This window comes from Lichenostomus cassidix, chromosome Z, assembly GCF_008360975.1.
Source record: "Lichenostomus cassidix isolate B80296 chromosome Z, HeHo_3.0, whole genome shotgun sequence".
NCBI classification, from domain to species: Eukaryota; Metazoa; Chordata; class Aves; order Passeriformes; family Meliphagidae; genus Lichenostomus; species Lichenostomus cassidix.
The window spans coordinates 17,825,875-17,842,502 of record NC_139511.1 but is presented as its reverse complement, the minus strand read 5'-3'; the positions used below and the strand labels follow the sequence as shown (position 1 = coordinate 17,842,502).

The window sequence follows — 16,628 nt, the reverse complement described above, 5'->3', positions numbered from 1 at the left end:
ACTGGAGTTTTTATCTAGCAGAATATATAGCAAGATCCAATAGAGGGAAGATTAAGTTGGACAGCTTTTAATTAGAAATAAGGCAAACATTTCTAGTGACCAATAAAAAGACCCCAGAAATTACCTGTCATTTAAAGCCTTGTAATCACAACCAGACCCCTCCTTCAAAAGCTCTTTTACATATTGAGGAAAAATCATGGTTTGTATTACATGGGCAGTTACAGAAGATAAGCATAGTACTCATAACCTTAAAAAAGCTCTCTTTTGCATGTGGGAACAGAACAAAAGTTACAAATCTTTCTAAACATTTTTGAAATGTACTTTCTTTTAACCTTCATAATTTACACGTTCTTGGTAGAAGACAGAAGACAGCAAGGATAGGAAGAAACTCATTGAAAATTCCTCAAGAAGTAGTACCTAAAAATTGTAAACAATTAGAATTCCTACTAACAAAGCTGAGTGAGTGAAAGAACAAGACTCAGATGTGCTATAGCTGGCGATTAAAATCTCATTAGGTATAAAATGGTGTTTTTATTTCATGTATCATCATTAGCATTTTCTTTGCCTCTGTGAGTGTACTGGTATCACATGATGCAAGCTGGTTCACTGTTCACTGTGATAATGCCAGTAGGTACAACACTGTATTTGTGACCTCTGTTTGTCACTGTGAGAATGAACAGCTGATCAGATACTAACAAAAAACTGTAAAATTCTTCCTTCTGGTTTGAGCTGTATTCCTTCTTATTTTGCATTCTTCTGACACCAGAAAAAATTTCTGCCATGACATACACAGAGCACGCAAATTCTCTTCTTTTTGTCATAACCACCACAGGATGCATGTGTTTCAGAGTATTTCTGTAGATAGAGGGAATTTAGCATATTAACATTACATATACACCCATTAGCAAGAAGGCCAGTTTCTGAGAAAATCACTTTCAGAGTTTTTCCCATATGGCTTCAAACAGGCACTCAAGATACAGAACTGACAGCTCTGTCAAGAATTGTAGGTACATAATTTCACTAACTGCATTCCCACGCATCATTATATTAAGCAATGCTGTCTGAAAGCTATAAAAAACTCCTCCTGCTTGGCAACATAACACTTTTATATTTTTCATTATGTATATTTTAAGGACACCCTGAACAATTTTCTAAAACAAGAAAGCTATGAAGCACGTAGCCTGATCTGCCTTTAAAACAGAGCTTTGCGCAGAATACCAAAAGACATGCAGAGAACATAATATTAGGGGGAGGAAGAAGTGGAGAAAAGCAACGAAATTGATGAAAAACTGCTATGAGAATTCAGAATGAACCCTACTAAAAACCTAGCTCTTCTTAGCAAAGAGGAAAAAATACATTTTAATCTGATCAGGATACTCTCTTTTCTAAACTTATACATTACCAAGCAAAGACTTAAAAACTGGATCAGATTGATATCAAACTATTTTCACTGGCCCATCATTCTGAAGGCCAAAGTAAGAATGTGTTCAAAGGAAAAACAATTCTAATTGAGTAGGATTGTATTATCAGCAGAAATATTATAATAAAGGCACTGCCATATGAGTAAGGACCAAAGAACCAATTAACAGCAGAAGATATATAATTAATAACCCTGTGCAGCTGAAGACTGCCAATAATTCAGTGAAGAAAAATGAAAAGATGAAGTAACACGATTAAACAGTACAGCCTCATTTTAACTCCACAGTTTTTATTAATTTCTTGAGTCAATAACATCCCTATCTACTAAGCAGTCTGCACAAAAAATTTCAAAGACCTCTATTTAAAAAAAGAACATTTTTTTCTCAAACAATTAGAGATAGTGTTCAATATGCCACAGAAATCCTCACCTAATCAGTATTCTTGGAAATACTTGTTCTGCTACTCTAACAAACACAATTTGACTTGTCATCCTAATGAAGGTATCAACCAGAACATTACCACCTACACCTCTTGCACAGAACTGACAGACCCAAAACTCAGAATACTACTTTTTAACAACTTGTATTTTGCAGGTGAGAAAATAATCTGGTTTAAGAAAAATAACGTCAATACAGAGAAATTATCTGCAAGAAATTATTTCTCATAATAATTAGTGGTCTTGAGTCCAAACCTGAACACTTCTGCAAGCCAAAAGATACACTGGCCTACTCTCTCAAAAATGATGAAAGTCAAATCTTTTAGTATTATTATGAAATACCAGAGGTGGATACTACTCAGCTACCCACTAGTTTTGACCTTAAGTTAATCAATCCCACAGGATCCAATGTTTTCTTACTGTGTAAACCATACCCCTAAGGAAAAAAACAAATAAAACCCGCCATTTTTATTGTCTTGAAATAGAAATAAAAGATTACTGCCCAGTCCTTTTTGTGTACACCACAGAAAATAGACTTATTGTCAGCATTTCAATACTTCCAAAACAGACAGCCTCTAAGTAACATGTGTCAGGAAAGACTTAGAATTATTTTGCCACATAGATTTTAGTAAAACACAATATAAAATTGCAAATAGATTTTTCTTAGTTGTTTTGTAAACTCTGTCTTGTAAGAGCATGCAGGGACACCGTGTACATGCTGGAACAGAAGAATCAAGACCTCAGTAATGTTAATCATGACCCTGATTCTGCACTTGGACCAATACAAGCAATCCCTTCTATATACCCACTAAAGCTGCTTTTAAGAAAATCCAGAGCTGCTAATGGATAGAGAAGCACATGGTAAGCGGAAGTACAAAAAATCACACAAAAACTGAATTCTGAACTTGTATGTGGTGCTGCACACCACCTGAACAGGTCAGCAAGTCCCTACCAAATAGGCAATGATAATCATAAAGCCTGTATGTATCTTTAAAAGAACACAAAAGTGAAAAAAAACCTCCATCAACAAGTAGTATTCATAGACTCACAGAATGGCTTGGATTGGGAGGGACCTTGGAAAATCCTCTAGTGCATCTTCCCTGCTATGGGCTGGAACATCTTTCACTATATCACGTTGGTTAATGCCACATCCAATCTTTTGAACACTTCAGTGATAGGGCATCCACAACCTCTCTGGGCAACCTGCTCCAGTGCCTCACCACCCTCATCAAGAATTTCTTCCTTAAACCCAGCCTAAATCCATAATCCTTTGGTTTCAAACCATTGCCCCTTGTCCTGCCACTACATCCGCTGGTAAAATATCTCTCTCCATCTTTCTTATAAAGCCCCCTTTAAGTACTGAATGGCTGCAATAATGTCTCTCTGGACCCTTCTCTTCTGCAGGCTGAACAACCCCTACTCTCTCAGTCTTGTCTTCATAGCAAAGGCGTTCCTGCTCTTGTATCACTTCAATGGCCCTCCTATGGACCCATTTCAATAGGTTTGAGTCTGTCTTGTGCTGGGACCCCTCAACTGGATCAATTACTACAGGTGAGCTCTCAGAAGAGCAGAGTAGAGGGGGAGAATCACCTCCCCTTAACCTGCTGGTCATGATTATTTTTATACAGTCCAGGATACAGTTGAATTTCTGGGCTATGAGTGTACATTGTTGGGTCACATCAAATTTTTCATTCATCAGCACCTCCAAGTTCTTTTTCTGCAAGGCTGCATTGAATACATCCATTACCCATCTTTGCTCATACCAGGGGATGCTCTGACCAGGAGCAAGACTTTGCACCTGGCATTATGAACATCATGAAGTTCATATGGACTCTCTCCTCAAGCCTGTCAAGATCCCTCTGGATGACATCTCTTCCCTCTACCTCACCAACTGCACCACTCAGCTTGATTTCATCCACAATATTGCTGACAGCGCATGCAATCTCACTGTCAAATATTAAGTCATGATGGTCCCAGTCCCTTTATTACGAAGTCACTACATAAAGTATTAATATTCTTAAGTCTATTTCATACTCTATTCACATTAGTCATTCCCAAAATACAACAGAAATATGTCAGACAGGTAATGTGAAAGATGACAAGCAGAAAACTTTCATGGAATGAGTAAGAAATCCCACACAATGTTTTAAAATTAAAACAAGAAAGACTACACTCTTGTTTAACATTTCTGACAATGAAAAAGTGGATATGCCTTAAAAATCAAAAGATAATGGATAGCCTGTTTTTAAAAAACATCAACACATATCACTTGTCCCTCAAGTGGTAGAAAATCAGAAACCAGGCAAGTACACAGACTCCACCTCCAGGTTCACTAAGCAGGATATCTCATAAGTGTGAAAGAATCATCTTTGAGGGGGTAAGATAAATTCTATGTCCTGACGTGAGGAGTAAGTTTCCAGCAAACAGGTTAGCTGAAGGATTCCACCTCTATGCTTTCATCCAGGGTGCCAAAGACAGGCACCCAATGAATAAATTTTCTGATCCAGTATCATAACTTCTATATTCCTGGAATCTGAATCACAAACAAAACTACAAGGTACAGTTGACCAAAAAAGCCTCATTATGAATCCAACATCCACCATGCACAGAGTACAAATACATCAGTCTGAAGAAACCCACACAAACAAAAGAAAGCCAAATACCCCCACCAAGCATCAATCCTCAAGACTCCTAAGGAAAGCTAATGTCATTCTTATCTCCAAGACAGGCAAGGAGGAGAACCCCAGGAACTAAAGGCCTCTCTGCCTCACCTCAGTCTCTGGCAAGATGATGGAACAACTAATCCTGGAAACCATTTCTAGGCACGTGAACAACAAGATGATTTGCTGTAGTTAGCATGGATTCATGATGGGGAAGTTAAGCCACACTTGACCAACTTAATTCTACAGTGAATTGACAGGTTTGGTAGACAAGATGAAAATGGTAGATAGGTTCTGCCATGATTTCAGGGAGGCCTTTGGCACTGTGTCCTGTAAGGTTCTCATAGACAAGCTGCTGATGTGTGCTGACAGTGCAGAGAGGTGGGCTGAAAACTGGCTGAATGGGTGGTAAACAGAGAAACAAAGTCTAGCTGGAGGCTAGTAACTAGAGCATACCTTAAGGGCAAATACTGAGCCAAATTTTGTTCAACATCTTCATCAATGACACAGATGATGGGACAGGTGCACCCTCAGCAAGTCTGCAGATGACTCAAAGCTGAGAGGAGTGGCTGGTACACCAAAGGGTTGTGTTGCCATCAAGAGGGAGTTGGACAGACTGGAGACATGGTCTGACAGAAACCTCATGAAGTTCTACAAGAGGAAGTGAAATATCCTGCACTTGGAGAGGAATGACCCCAAATACCAGTACAAGCTGAATGCTGTCCAGCTGGAAAAGAGCTGTATGAAAAAGTACCTGAGGCTCCAGATGGACACCAAGTTGAATGTGAGCCATCCTGGGCTGCACTAGGAGGAGCACTGTTCACAGGCTCAGGAAAGCAATCCTTCCCCTGTACTCAACAATGGTGAGGCTCCACCTAGAGCAGGATAACCAGTGCTGGGCTCCACAGTATAAGAGAGTCATGGACATACTGGAAACAGTACAGCAAAGGTCATGAAGATGATGAAGGGATTGGAATGCCTCACATATGAGGAAAGGCCAAGAGAGCTTTTTACCTTCTTACCTGAAGGAAAGCTGTAAAGACTAAGCCAGACTCTTTTCAGTGATGGTCAGTGACAGGACAAGAGGCAACAGGCACGAACTGAAACACAGGAGGCTCCCTCTGAACACAGGAAAACATTTTGGCACTTTGAGTGTGGCCAAGAACTGACACAGGATGTCCATGAAGGTGGTGGAATCTTCATCCTCACAGATGCTCAGGTGCTGTCTAGACATGGTCCTGAGCAACTGGCTTTAGCTGTCCCTACTTGAGCAGAGGGGGTGGATTAGATATACTCCAAAGGTTCCTCCCAGCTTCAACTATTCTGTGATTAGGTTGCTGGAACTTGTGATAATATAAATGTCATTCTTTTTCTGTACACAGTATTGCTTCTGTAAGAGAACAATGTAAATTGGGAACTCATATATGGCCATGTAAACAAATACCAATATAGAGGACATATTTACAGGATCAACTGTTTTATATGTTACACCCATATACACGTGTTGAAGAGGGTATTAATAATTCAGTACATATCCCTTTTTACAAATAAATAAGTTAATTTAATCTCTAAAAAAATAAATTTATTTAATCTCTAAACCAATACAAATACCTAAATTGTGTAGATCTAACCTAAAAAGCAACCACTCTTCTGTAAGTATTTTTCAGACTTATTATGTTTAACTTCGATTGAAGAGATGATGATGATGAACATTTACAGAAAATTGGCTACTACAGCAATGTACCACAAAGAAAAGAATATTTTTCCCACTACTTTTCAAGATACAGAAAGGTAATACAGAAAATACCTGCTGATATGCAATTACAAATAGAATATTGAAGGAAACAATACAGTCACCTACTGCACTTGTAAGATATTACAAGGAGATTCAGAAGATTATAACGAGATGGGAAGTTATTCTTCCATTACACTACAATTTTTAAAATATTTAATTTCTGTGTGCCTTGTTAGCAGAATAAATTCTTTATTCAGCAGTTAGTTTTGTGAATTTAATCTTTAAGGAAAATTCTCATGAACTTTAGGTCTACAGGATTAATACTTCAGAGACTTTCAAAACAAACTGAGAAAGCAAACTCAAGCTCAAACTCAAATTACACTCAAACTGATACTCAAACTGTTATCTGGGCAAAAAGGCAGGAAGGAAAATGTTGGTTTAAGCACATGTAGAGCCACACACCTGTACTTAAACCTGCTTTTACATTAAAAAACTACTAAATTGCACTATGATATGTTTGCAGTTGCTTTCCTGCAAGCTCAATTAAAAATGACAGTTTACAAGTTCTTTATATGGGATGCAATATAGTGGGGAAAACACTACTGCATTAGGAGATGGTGCTGAAGTTAAAAAGAACCACCAAAACCGTAACATACACCAGAAACATTATACGTTGCAGGGCTCACAAAACTCGAGACAAGTAACAACAGACCAATGTCATTCGCAAACCAGGTCACAGAAGGACCACAGCTATTTATGGTACAAACTGGAAATAAAATAGGATGAAAGGTGTTTTTATTAGGTTCTCACATGCTGAAGAGCCAGAACTAAAATACGAATTCATATACAGCCCACCTGAAGAAAGTTTTTGAAGACAGCTGCTTTGTAGGCTGTCTTCAGGACTGCCTTCCATTCTGCACATATACTCTGTATGTTGAGAAGTTCACCTTATAATGTTTCATTATTTCACTTGGTTTTCAAATTACTTACCTGCCTATATACTACTGTACCACTGACCATTTAAACTTTGGGACTTGTGCACTTAGCATTGGTAACATTATCTCAAAAAAAACCAGAAACTCAAAATATCCTGCTAACTCAAAATTTTTTGCATACTTATACAATCGGTAATTTACTCTGTTAGGTTCGGGAAATATTATAATTTTGCTATCAGAATCCTGTAAGTTTTGTGTCTAAAATTACTGAGCTTTACAAAGGATCAAGTTTAAATACTTAAAAAAAAAATCAACTGTTATGCAATTCTGAGTATCTTTAGTCTGTTTCATAGAAATACCTTATCTTCTCAAAATGTGAATTTTATTCCTAAGTCAAATTCTAGATTTATTTAGGTGCAAACAGGCTGGTACAAATGGTGTTGTTCTAATTCTGTCAGTTCATCATGTGTACTTAATACACATATTATAAATACAATATAAATTAATATTAAAATATTTATATTATATATTCTATATATATAAATTTATATAAATATAAAATAAAAAATACTATTTTATTTTCTATTATTATTTTACTAACCAAACCATTAAGTAACAAACTGAATCTTATACCAGCAAGATATAAAGCAATGATAAAGTAAGAATAATTGGGCTGATGTTTCATAATTCTTTCAAAAAATTTGATCCTGGCTGACACTGGTGTGTTCTACATACAACTCCTTATGCATTTGAAGGCTTGTTATGAAACAACAAAATGATGTTATTATACCTTCACACACATATAGCCATCTGTGCCTAAAGACAAAGAGAATTCCACAGCATGTACCAAGTTTTAACTGGCAATGGGCACATAGGAAGGAAGATTATGTCATCACAGAAAAACACCTCAAAATTGTAATAAGTATCTCACATAATTCACTACCTAACCAGCTTACAAAATTAAAGATGGCAGGAGCTCAGATACAAGTACAGAAAATCACTGGCATGACGAGCTCAACGACCACATGCTCATAAGCACACTGTCCCCTGGCCCTGTTGTAAAGCCTGCTCACAAACATCTCCAAACCGTAGGCAGGTTGCTAATAGAACATATACAGCCAGGTTCCAACCGTCACAGCAGCTCAGCTAACATGGAACATCTCTTTAAGACAATAGAATTCAACTGTCCCAATCAAATTTATCTAGTACCTGTAAATACCCTGGCTTGTCACAAACTTTGTACTTTAGTTTAACTAAACTCTTTGCTTTGAAACAAACTAATACAACTTTATTCTCTCTCAGACGAAAAACCACACACATTACCTTCTGAGGGGTCAAAACCCTCTGCCTGAACTTTTCAATCGTATCTTGACCGGCAGCTGCCCATGCACTAGCAAATGCTTCAGCTTTGTCTTGATCCAGGTGAATGCTTTGTAGCTGCTGTTGCAATGAAGCAGGCTTCAAATTGTGATAGACCGCCTGTTAAACGAAAAATAATGGCTGTTGCTGAGTGCTGTTCTACAGGTTATACCAAATATGTTCCATCACAAATGGTCACCATGTTCACACATTTTTACTAGCAATTCCACTGGGGGAACTACATGCATCCTGCTCAACTTAACCCTCTTACTTGGGAGATGGAAAACAGTAACTATCTCAAAATGCAGTGTTACAAATTACTCTTCTCAAGACAGAGAAACCAGGAAAAAAATGCAGACACAGGCCAGATTGAGTATATGTATAGGCTTCCACTGTACCTAATGGCAAAACTGTTATCACTGAAAATAAATGGGCTTTGAAGCCAATTGCAACAGTGAATAAAGGAAAACATCTCCAAATTCACACTATTCAGGCAAACCCAAACTACGAGGCAATATCCTGAAAAACCAAGAGCAGTTTGCCTAAACTGAGTGAGTCATATATTACCTCCCTATTAGCGTCAATTTTTTGTGGCACACACTCTGTATGATTCTCCACTTTTAAAACAGGACTATGTCACCACCAGGTCAAGGAAGAAAAGAAACAGCGTATGTGCCAACCACTGTACAGCAATCTTTTTATCAATAATGCCTCCGTAGACCAAAGGGCTGTTAAAAAAGTTATGAACTGACATAACAAGCAGCTGCTCCAAGAAGCACAGCTATCAGCAGGAACACAAAGAGTTCTCCTACAACATGTAGTACATCTGGGACTCTTTTTGTTTTTGGCAGATATTAATACCCTTCTCTCTCTTTTATTTTAAATGTGAAAGTAGCAAGAAGATAATTAACTGCATTTCTGTTCATTTTCAATAAATATAAATTAAGCAGCCTCATGAAATGACAAGGCATTAAACAGATAGTTCTGTGGTTTCGCTGAAACAAAGAGATGAAAATTGAAAATTCCATTCCTCAGGTTTCATTTTGATTTTTTGGTGGATGGGAGCCATTGGGAGGACTCTTTGTTTTATTTCTAATGCAGCAGAATGTGTTCATTAAGTGAGTTGACAAAAATTGTGTACAAAAGGACCAGATTTAAATCCCACAACAGAACATCACTGTGCATGCCCTCTGCACAGACTACACATTCTATATTTGCATGAAATGGATTAATAACATCCTGGGTTTGACAATTTTTAGAACAGTTACCATATTTACTGGGTAATACAACAGCTTCCCAACCTTAGTCAGAGGCAGACCATGGAATCAGAAAACCTCTGTTTACAAGGTGACTACACCATGCTACACCATGAAGTCACCCACTTATCCAAATAGCAGAGCCACATTAGGTGTGCCTGTTCACCTCAGTACAGACTGCTTCTGAGCACGAAAACTTTCCATAACCGACTCTTAAAGTAACTTAAGCTGTGCTCAGTAATATTGTCTTGTATTTTCCTCACAAGAACTTAAAAAATGCATGGCTGGCTTGTTTACAATGAATAAGAGGGACACATGTATCTTATAATCATCAACAGTTCGTTTGGAGTCATGCAGACTTCACTTCTACCATTAACATTTACATCAGTGGAAAAATCACACCACAAAGGCATCCAGCCCCATCCAAGTCAGAAATGGATGAAATTATTTAACAGCATGAAAACAAATGCAGTTAAACCATGACCCCAAAGCACACATAATATAATACAGGTATGTTTTCACTAATTCCTTTTTAACTTCACTGTCATATTTTTGAAATCTACAGATGGATTAAAAAATAGATTTATAAATGCTTAATGATTAAAGCAAAATACCTGCTCCAAAATGAATGATATAGTTTCAAGAACCAGATGAAGATCCTGTTTTTCCAATGAAAAAGCTATTTGGAGTTTTTCTTCCTCCTCTTCACTGAAGGTACTTTCAGCCTGAATAACAAAAATGGTTAGTCCTGACATTTCATTTAAGGACAAAGAACACACCTATCAAAATAAAAACTTTCTTCCTGTCTTTATAAATATAGTGGCTATCCAGTTGTTTCTAAATAGCAATTACAAAGCAAAGCTCAAATAAAATGCAACTGCTCTCACTGAAAATCAAAACTCAAAGCCAACATTACCACAGAGTTACCTGACATACTTCAGAAGAAAATGCTTTTCCTTTGTACCTCATAGACACTACAGAAATACTCTTCTTTCAATTATTAGATCATCACCAACAACCTTTTATAAATAAAAATAAGTCGAGTACAAAGTGCATTACTTCAATCACACCCCAGAAAACAGAAGGCAAAACTGTAGTTAAGTTAGTTATGTATGCTTCTTCCATTCTCGATACCCTTTTAAAAACCACCCGTGCTGATGCCAAGGAAATAAAGGCCTAATGTACATTTATTTTGAAAGTCAGATTTTAATCTATACTCTACTGTGGTACTGAAGACAATTGAGAATGTGCTATACTTTTAAAACACAGCACTTATACTTACTATACTTCAGCAAATTAAATCGCAATTTAAAATGCAGACATTGCCTTATTTAAAAACATAATTACTAACAAATCTATATACAGACATCAAAACACCACATTTAGACTGCTTAATAATCAAAAAACTGCAAAGCTACACAAGCAAAACAATTCAGCTATCCAAATAGAAAAATGAGGCAATTACACAAAACTTTCAATGATCACAACATTTGTAACAAGAGATTAAAACTGAAACATTATTTGAATCATTAGCTGTTAAAAGGAAACACTGAGTGCCCAGTGTCTGCTTTGTTAAGGCAATGAAGTTCATTTCCAGTTTCCAGCAATTTAACTTGCCCTAAAGTTAGATACTTCAGAAAGGTCAGCAAAACTGCTCATGAGATTTGAGTGGGCTAAATTACAATAATCACTTCAGCTCATGTAAATGCTGATTAAAACTGTGAAGAGTTACTAAAATGCTATGGACTGGTAAAAAAGAACAAACCAAACAAAAAGTTGGTGATACTTTCCAGTTACCAGAGTTAATATACATACAAAACAACTGAGAAAACTCTCTGCAGTAACAGCAGCATCCAAGCTAGTAATGTTAATAGGAAAAAAAAAGAAAAAAACAGCAGCTGAATCAAACAAAGCCTTACAGTCTCAGAATTATAACCTTTAATATATTTGCATTTTTTCCATGCTGCTCCTGTAGTACTTGACCATTTAATTTGTACGTATATGTGTATAACACATTCTGTGTTTCTCTGTTTTTTTAATACAAAACAAAGGAATAAACAAAATCTGATACTGAAAGACAACGAAACTAACAAATTAATTTCCAGTGTAAGATTCATTTTACAGTTTCTCCCACAATATTCAGTACAAAATTTGGAGTTAGTCTGCATTTGATATTTTGGCACTGTGCAATGACACTGATTATTGATTTACTTCTTTTTTTTTTTTTTTAATAGTGCAATTAAAAACATCTTCTCTAAAGATGACAGAAATATTCACTAGAAGTTCTGGACTTAACTTTTATCCTCAATTCCACAGGTGTCTTTGGTTGACTGACATGCACAAATGCAGAAAAATAAATAAAACATGCGTTTAGGGTTTCCCTTGTGCTGTAAAATGCGGAACATGTAAAATTTTCTTAAGATATTTTTTGATGTTTGATCTTTGTATACTTTCAAGCCTAATCAACAAGAAAGATTTAACCCATGAAGCAGAAAGCAGCTAACAAGCTGTAAGTGATGTGCAGGTTTCAGAAAGACAAATTGCTTGTTGGAAGAATTGCCTTGTTCAGGTTGAGGGTCTGACATGCATCAGTGACCTCAGACCTAGGGGGAGGTTAACAAAACTTGGGAAGAAGGATGTACCCACTGATAGTGAGCACAAAGAATGCAGAATTTATGGGCCTCAAGGACATTTGGCAGAACTCCCAAGATAAGGGGGAAACCAATAAAGCCAACTCAGCAACTGTGCTGAAATCAGCTTCGACTGGGTAAAAGGTAATTCCTGCAGGGGATCCATGACCACTGACTCACAGACCACCAACCCAAGAAACCCACTGACTCAAAAGAGAAAGACTGAGCATGCACACTAATTAGCAGGGGAAGCAACAGAATCATTAACCGGTAGAAAACAGAATACTAATTAAGCAGAACTATGTAAGTTTTACGAATGAACACTAATGTCTTTATTTGCTAAAATGTATAAATAGTAAAAAGTTTTGATGGTTGGAGTGCTTGATTTGGGAAACACCACTGAACACCCACCCTGCATAATTCTGAAATAAATAATCAATGTCTCTCTCGAGTGTGTAATCACTGGCTTTTTGCAAACCGGGTAACAAATCCGATTTTTGCGGACAACGCCCGTGAGGGCTGAGGCGGAGTTAGAGCAAAAAGCCAAGCAACAAGCTGTCCTGACAGCGCCCGGGGAGGCACCAGCACCGGGAGGCAGTGAGCGGTAACGAGCATCACTCGTTCTCATGCCATTCGTTACCGGCTTTAACTTCATACCTCTGGAACAGTTCTGAAGCATTAGTGATAGATGAAACAAGGGGTTTACATCCATTAAAAAGGGGAGGGCCATTTCAGGCTCCGCAGCCGCGCGGGCCCAAGCTCCGGCCGGGCCGGGCCCCGCGCCCCCCCAGCGCCGCCGAGCCCCTGCCGCCCCGCGCCCCAACAACCTTCAGGTGCAGCCTCTGCAGCAGGCGGGACAGCAGCCGCGGAAACCGGCCCGGGTCAACGGCGTTGAGCAGCGACACGGCCCTGCGGATGCTAGGAGGAAGGAGGAGGGGGTCAGAGGGGCCGTGGCCCCGCTGCGCCCCGGCAGTGCGGCGGGACCTGCCCCACCCCAGCCCGCTGTGCCCCGCCCAGCCCGGCCCGGCCCGGAGCGGCAGAGGGGAGCGGCGCTGCCGGAGCTCCGGTACCTGTCGCTCTCCGGCACGACGGGCGCCGCCATGGCTGCAGCGCCGGCCCGCCCCCGACGGTGGCCTGGAGGGGCCAAGGGAGGGCAGCGCGAACCGCCGGATCGCGGGATGAGCTGGCGTGAGGAAGCGTCTGGGACCGTCGCGTTCCAGCTGTGACCGAGCGCCACCGTGTCCATTGGACCGTCACTGAGTGCTGCCTCCAGTCCTTCCTTGACTGCACCACCCTCCTGGGTAGTCCATTCTAATGTTTAATCACACTTTCTGTGAAGAAATTCCTCCCGAAAGTAACAGGAGGAAAGCAAAGAGAAGTTTGTCTTTACAAACTGTGGGCCTGCTGGTAGATAAAGCCAGATACTTACAGATGAAACAAGCAATGGGAAATACCCCACGCCCTCTCCATTTATTCGAATAAAGTTACAGGACCTCTGTCTCCTTTTCAGACATAAACCTCTTCCATCAAATGTTTGAGATGTGTCATGAAGGCAACAAATGGTAACAAATTATGGTAGGGTCAAGAGGTGGGTGGGAAAAGGTAGCAAATTTTTGAGGGTACTGTGAAGAAATGTTTTAAAAACGTGTGCTGAAATCTTGCCTCTGTTAACTGAATGGAATTTTGTCAAGAGGGTCAACTTCAATACGGTTAGCATTTCAGCCAGAACATCTGAAAAGATAATGTATGTTTATATAGACTTGGCCTTAAGAAGCAACTTTAGGAGAAAAAAAAAAAAGAGTGACAAACAGGACTTCCAATACGAAATGAAAAGTAGAGAACTCCTGGCTGGGACATTAATTCGTGCTATACCTCTGTCCTGGGTAACCCAAAATGTTATTATATTCCACATATATCTGTGCCCAAAATTGTTACTGACACTTTAAGGCCCAGCACCACAGCCTGAAATGGAATGACTTTGGTGGGGGTGATGTAGTTCCCTTTAAAAAGCTGGAGTGCCCAAGCCAAGTGCACTCATGGCATTTACTCGAGGCAGGGGCTGTCTCAGGTGGATTTTTCTGTGCTCACAACAGTAGCAATCTGTAAAGCTGCATTTTGCAGTCAGAACCTGCTTCAGAGTGAATTTTGCAACACCTGTCAGCCATGCGAGGCTTGAGCTGATCAGGGCCAGGTCATCACAGGTCAGTTCTGCGAGACGTTTCTTCCCTCCTGCTCCCTCCCAACACACCCATGGCTCTGGAATAGTAGGTGACAGGAGGCAGAAAGACAACAGCACCAACACCCCACAAAAACTGGAGGCTGACACCGCGGGGCTGGAGTCACATGCTGACAATACATCCGCGATTTCCATCTGCCACCAGAACTGGTTCCTAAGTTCCTACCATCCCAGGAGGCTTTTGTCACAATTTTTCCTTTGTCTTTCAGCACTGCCAGCTGTGGGGAGCTGTCATCCTAGGGAGGGTCAGTCCACCATTTTAAATTTCTCTTCTTTCCAGGGGGGTCGGTGAGATTTAGCAATTTTGTATCTGGTGATTATTCACTGTTATTTTTTGCCTGTTGCTGTTTCACTTCTTAGTAAACGGTTATTTTTTCACTTATATCTACTCATCATCATTTCTCCTTATTGGTGGAAAGTGATCAGTCAAAACTATAAGGGGAGGTAACTCGTTTCAGAGTGTCCACTTTTTAAATTGCCTTAAAGCAAGACAAACTCTTAACAGAACTCGGATCCACAGTCACTGTTACGAATGGCCATTACATTTTTTAAGCTATTGTTCTGGGATGAAATACAATTACATTCAACTATTTCATCTGATTTTCTGTGCTCTTATAAAACATGAAAAAACAATATTCCTGCAAGAAATTTACTTGGCTGGAAAAGAAGAATGAGTGCTTTGCTCCACGCTGAAAAAAAATAACTCCTTGTTCTAGGAAACCTCCCCCGAGAGCAGAATTTTATAAAGTTTGTTCAGGCAAAATGAGCAAGGGCGGCTGGAAGTCTAGACAATTGCTTACTTATTTTATAAAGTTCCAGCTGATACAGGTATTGGATGCGCCACTCAGGCTTGCTGCCAGTTCTCTGGTTTTATAACCTGGACCTATTTTGGGGCATTTTGTTTCACACTTTGCTGCATCAAATAAGTATTCAAAATGAATAATCAAGAGAATGAAAATCAAGAATTGAGCTGGGCAGGATCCTCAACAACTTGCTCCAGCTGGACCTGCTTCACAGGAGGTTTGACTTGAGGGCCCTGGAGGCTTCTTCCAGCCTGTATGATTCCATGTTCTGAGTCTCACTGCAGAAAGACAGGAAAGAGAGCACCTGAATGGAAACAATAAGTAATGAAGCTAACCTGACACGGGGCTGTCAAGAGCACCATTAAATAATTTTTTATCCTAATTCCTTTTCTGTTACTAAAAAAGAATTCTAAAAAGTTGTCATGCATCCTTTCACCTATTATTGATTTGTACTTACACCCGTGTCACAAATGAGTGTTTTTACATCATTTAAAGAATCACTGGCAAAGGTATCACTAAAACCAGGTTTAATATAAAAGCTTCTACAGGTGCACTCTACCACTTTCTAGATGGTTAAGGCACTCTGAGGAAAAAAACCCAAAAATACAGTCAATCCAAACCAAAATAAACCCAAAACTCTTTGTGGATATGGACAAAGTTCAATTGCATTCTTATAGAAGGTATTTAAGAGGATAAAGAAAATTGTCAGGAAAACAATTAGATTTTTTTTTTCTTTTTTTCTTTTTTTTTTAATTTTAATGCTTTAATGATACAATGTGATTGAATGGCACCTCACCATATGCAGAAGTTCATTTTAGGCCAGAAGGAACAGTTTAGTGGTCTTGGGCTGTAACTGAAATATCTAGACTTTCTGGAACCATAGATCTGACTTCTCCCAGGACTGACTGTTTTTCATTGTTTTTAAAGCACTGAAGGTAAACTGAGCACCTTGTGGTTTACTGAAACTATCTAATGTTAAGTCCTTATTTGGACAGGAATCCCACCATAATTTTTATATAAAATGTGGGAGCTTACTTTGGGAAAAAAAATCTCAATTTTCTGTCTGTTGTTTTATGGTGCCATGATCTATTGTATTCCTAGTCTGTGTTTCAAAAGTGCTATGTAATAACATTTTTCACTGTAAAAGTTTGCATGAAGG

General features: G+C 39.0%; 1 protein-coding gene across 3 annotated transcripts in view; it reads right to left on the bottom strand.

Annotated features, from left to right (window-relative positions):
- COMMD10 (COMM domain containing 10) overlaps positions 1–13,656 on the bottom strand; it is a 110,037-nt gene extending 96,381 nt beyond the window's left edge. For 2 of the 3 annotated variants that reach the window (XR_014846698.1, XM_085041976.1), the window contains exons 1-4: positions 13,501–13,656; positions 13,258–13,348; positions 10,415–10,525; positions 8,509–8,664 (exon numbers count right to left, since the gene is read on the bottom strand). Coding sequence is in view for 2 of the 3 variants with exons in the window: in XM_085041976.1 (XP_084898102.1) it covers positions 8,509–8,664; positions 10,415–10,525; positions 13,258–13,348; positions 13,501–13,532 (390 nt within the window). In the remaining variant the exon portion in view is untranslated. The remainder of the gene's footprint in view (positions 1–8,508; positions 8,665–10,414; positions 10,526–13,257; positions 13,349–13,500) is intronic. The other variant, XM_085041974.1, reaches the window with a different exon arrangement.
- Positions 13,657–16,628: the final 2,972 nt, after the last annotated feature.